We start from the raw sequence: 2904 nt of genomic DNA, 5'->3' as shown, positions 1-2904 counted from the left end.
GTGTGTGTGTGTGTGTGTGTGTGTGTGTGTGTGTGTAAGTGTGTGTGTAAGTGTGTGTGTATATGTGTGTGCATGTGTGTGTATGTGTGTACATTTTTTTTCAAAAAAAAAAAAACCAAAGCTAAAAAGACAGAAAAGTCACAATGCAAGGTAAAAAATATTTACTGAAAGCAATGATCAACCTCTGTCAGATGTAGAAATGTTCAACATGTTCTGATATTGATTGCTTAGAAGAATCAGTGTTATTGCTAGTATTGTTTTTTAGACTCTGTCAAATACAATGTGAAATGTGTAATATACAATTATTATATAAAACCTTAAAGATATCCCTGTTGTACACAGATTATGTAATCACATTTCAGAAAAGCTGAGAGAATGAATTAAGATGATTTTAAATGATAGGTTTTAGTTAAATTAACAAAGAAACCTATGAATTTGAAAGCAAACTAACAATAATAGTAATTTAATTATAATGGAAGAAGTTTAAACTGAGGTACTCTGTCTTTCTGATTAATTCTGCTGCCAGAATCCGTAGGTGTTTTAAGGAGAACCTCATTGTCAAGTGCAGAATAACTCTTCTTTAATAAATTATGGAGACAGCAGAGGATCCCAAATCAATAGTACTTATTGCATTTTCCCTTAATTGCCTGCCAGAAATAAATGGTAAGGCTCTGTCACTGAAAGCACTGTAAACTGCCCCAGAATAGGGAGACAATGGACTGAAGCCAAGCTAGAAGCTTTCTCCCTGATAAGCAACCCTGTCCTTCATAGGACCAGAAAATGCTATTCAGGCTACAGGGAGAGAAAACTCATCAATAGCTCAAACATCTGTCAGGCAATCTGTGCCCAGTGATTCAGAACCAGCACAATAATTAGGGTCAAATTATTGCATAATGAATGGGTTTTATAAGCACTGCGAGGAAAGAGGTCTATACCCGGTACTGGAAACCACCTGACCAAAATCACCTAGCTAGCAAGTTCATAAGTACTGGGTGTAAACTTCAGTAATTTGCTTTATGGACACCTATTATTAGCCACAAACTAGTGTAGTGTATCTTTCAGCCTAGACTACAGGAGCTTCTTAATGTGGAGAACAATGGTTAATACAGAGTCTCAAAAAAAAAAAAGAGAGTTTGAGAATGAAATAGAACATAGGTGACATGACAAATTGAAGAGGAAGGCAGAGGCGTCAAAATGGTGTAAACATTTTGTTCAGGAGTGAAATTCTTTTAAAAAGGCAGTTGTTTCAGCAACTGGCCAAAATTTTGAAAATGAGCAACTGCTGAGATCTCAGCTGTGAGTAGTCCAAATATAATCCTTATTCCAAGTCCTAAGGAGCATGATAATAGAGTGGGCAGAGGAGTGTAACAGCCAGGGAAGGGGGGGGGTCAGTGAAACACTGTCTTCTGTATTCAACATGGTCATTGCATTTATGCACCATCAGCAGTAGAACACATCCACATAGACAAAGACAGGAAAGTCAGGTGGGGGACATTATGGCAGTAAGAAGAGAATCAGCAGGTGTGTGGGAGGAGGATGACAAGGAAGAGTGTCAGGTCATACATATGACTACATGTGGGGCAAATGTGTATAAATCAGAAAAAATAATCAGTAGAGGCAAGAGATAATCTATACATATGACACACGGAGTTTTTCTTTCAATAATTTAAAGACATATGTCATCTCAAGGAAAGCTTACTAATCTAATAAAGACAATCATTTTGTGGCATACTCTCCTTTGACTGTGAACTAGAAAACAATGTATATTATATCTTTCCTTAAAGACGTCATTATTTTGTGATGATAATAATACAAATAATAACACAAGACAGCCATTTTTAGTCTATATTCTATTGCTTTATTCACAATATGGAAATACAATCCTATTACATCCAAAGTACAGGGCCAAAATCTTATCATGCACTTATAAAGAGACAATCTGGTGATACAAAGCATCTTCGAGTTTTCAGAAAACAGTCATCATTCTCTGAGTTTTCTCAAGGCACCAATGACTTCTTTGTTTCTTAGGCTGTAAATGAAGGGGTTTAGCAGAGGAATGATAATGGTATAGAACAGTGAATACATTTTACCCTGATAATTATCTGTGTCAGAGCCAGAGAGTACATATATGATGAAGAGAGTGCCATAGAACAAAGACACAGATGACAGGTGGGAACTGCAAGTAGAGAAGGCTTTGTTTCTGCCACTCTCAGACTTTGTTCTCAGGATGGCAAAGAGGACAAGGACATAGGAGACTATAATACTCATAAAGGTACTCACCTGTATTAAAATACCCATAATGAAAGCTACCAGTACATTGATAGATGGGTCGGTGCAAGAAATCCTATAGAGTGGCAGGATGTCACAGTAGAAATAATCTATTACATTGGAACTACAAAATGTTAACCTAAATAACAATCCTACATGAAGTAAACCATGTAGAAGTCCAATTAGATAGGATACACCTATGAACTGAATACAGAGTCTATTGGACATCACCACTACATACAGCAGAGGGTTGCATATGGCTACATAGCGGTCATAGGCCATAGCCACCAGAATGAAGCATTCCGCAGTTACACTTAAACAAAAGAAATAAAATTGAGCAAAACACTCACCCATGGATATCATGTCATTCTTATTTGAAAATTTCATAAGCATCTTTGGTGTCACAGATGATGACGTGCAGGCATCAGCAAAGGCTAAATTTCCAAGGAAAATGTACATGGGTGTGTGAAGATGAGGGTCCTTCCAGATGAGAAAGATTAAGCCAAGGTTGCCCACCATGGTGATGACATAGATGAGAAAGAACACCAGGAACAGGGGGACTTGCAGCCCTGAGCGATCTGTTATTCCTCTGAGAACAAATTCAGTCAGCTGGGTCCTGTTCAGCTCCATCACACC

The 2904-nt window shown here is 37.6% G+C and overlaps 1 protein-coding gene across 1 annotated transcript; it reads right to left on the bottom strand.

Annotated features, from left to right (window-relative positions):
• Positions 1-1980: 1980 nt before the first annotated feature.
• On the bottom strand, positions 1981-2898 carry LOC110288183 (olfactory receptor 5AC1-like). Its single transcript, XM_021154604.1, has one exon. The coding sequence runs from the start codon at positions 2896-2898 to the stop codon at positions 1981-1983; it is 918 nt and encodes a 305-aa protein (XP_021010263.1).
• Positions 2899-2904: the final 6 nt, after the last annotated feature.

This window comes from Mus caroli, unplaced genomic scaffold, assembly GCF_900094665.2.
Source record: "Mus caroli unplaced genomic scaffold, CAROLI_EIJ_v1.1 scaffold_16081_U1_1, whole genome shotgun sequence".
Taxonomy (NCBI): domain Eukaryota; kingdom Metazoa; phylum Chordata; class Mammalia; order Rodentia; family Muridae; genus Mus; species Mus caroli.
Note: the sequence above shows the minus strand (reverse complement) of the source record. Positions and strands in the feature narration are given on the sequence as shown.

Excerpts from the sequence above, each read along its gene's own strand:
- LOC110288183 (XM_021154604.1), bottom strand. The coding sequence starts at position 2,898 with ATGGAGCTGAACAGGACCCAGCTGACTGAATTTGTTCTCAGAGGAATA.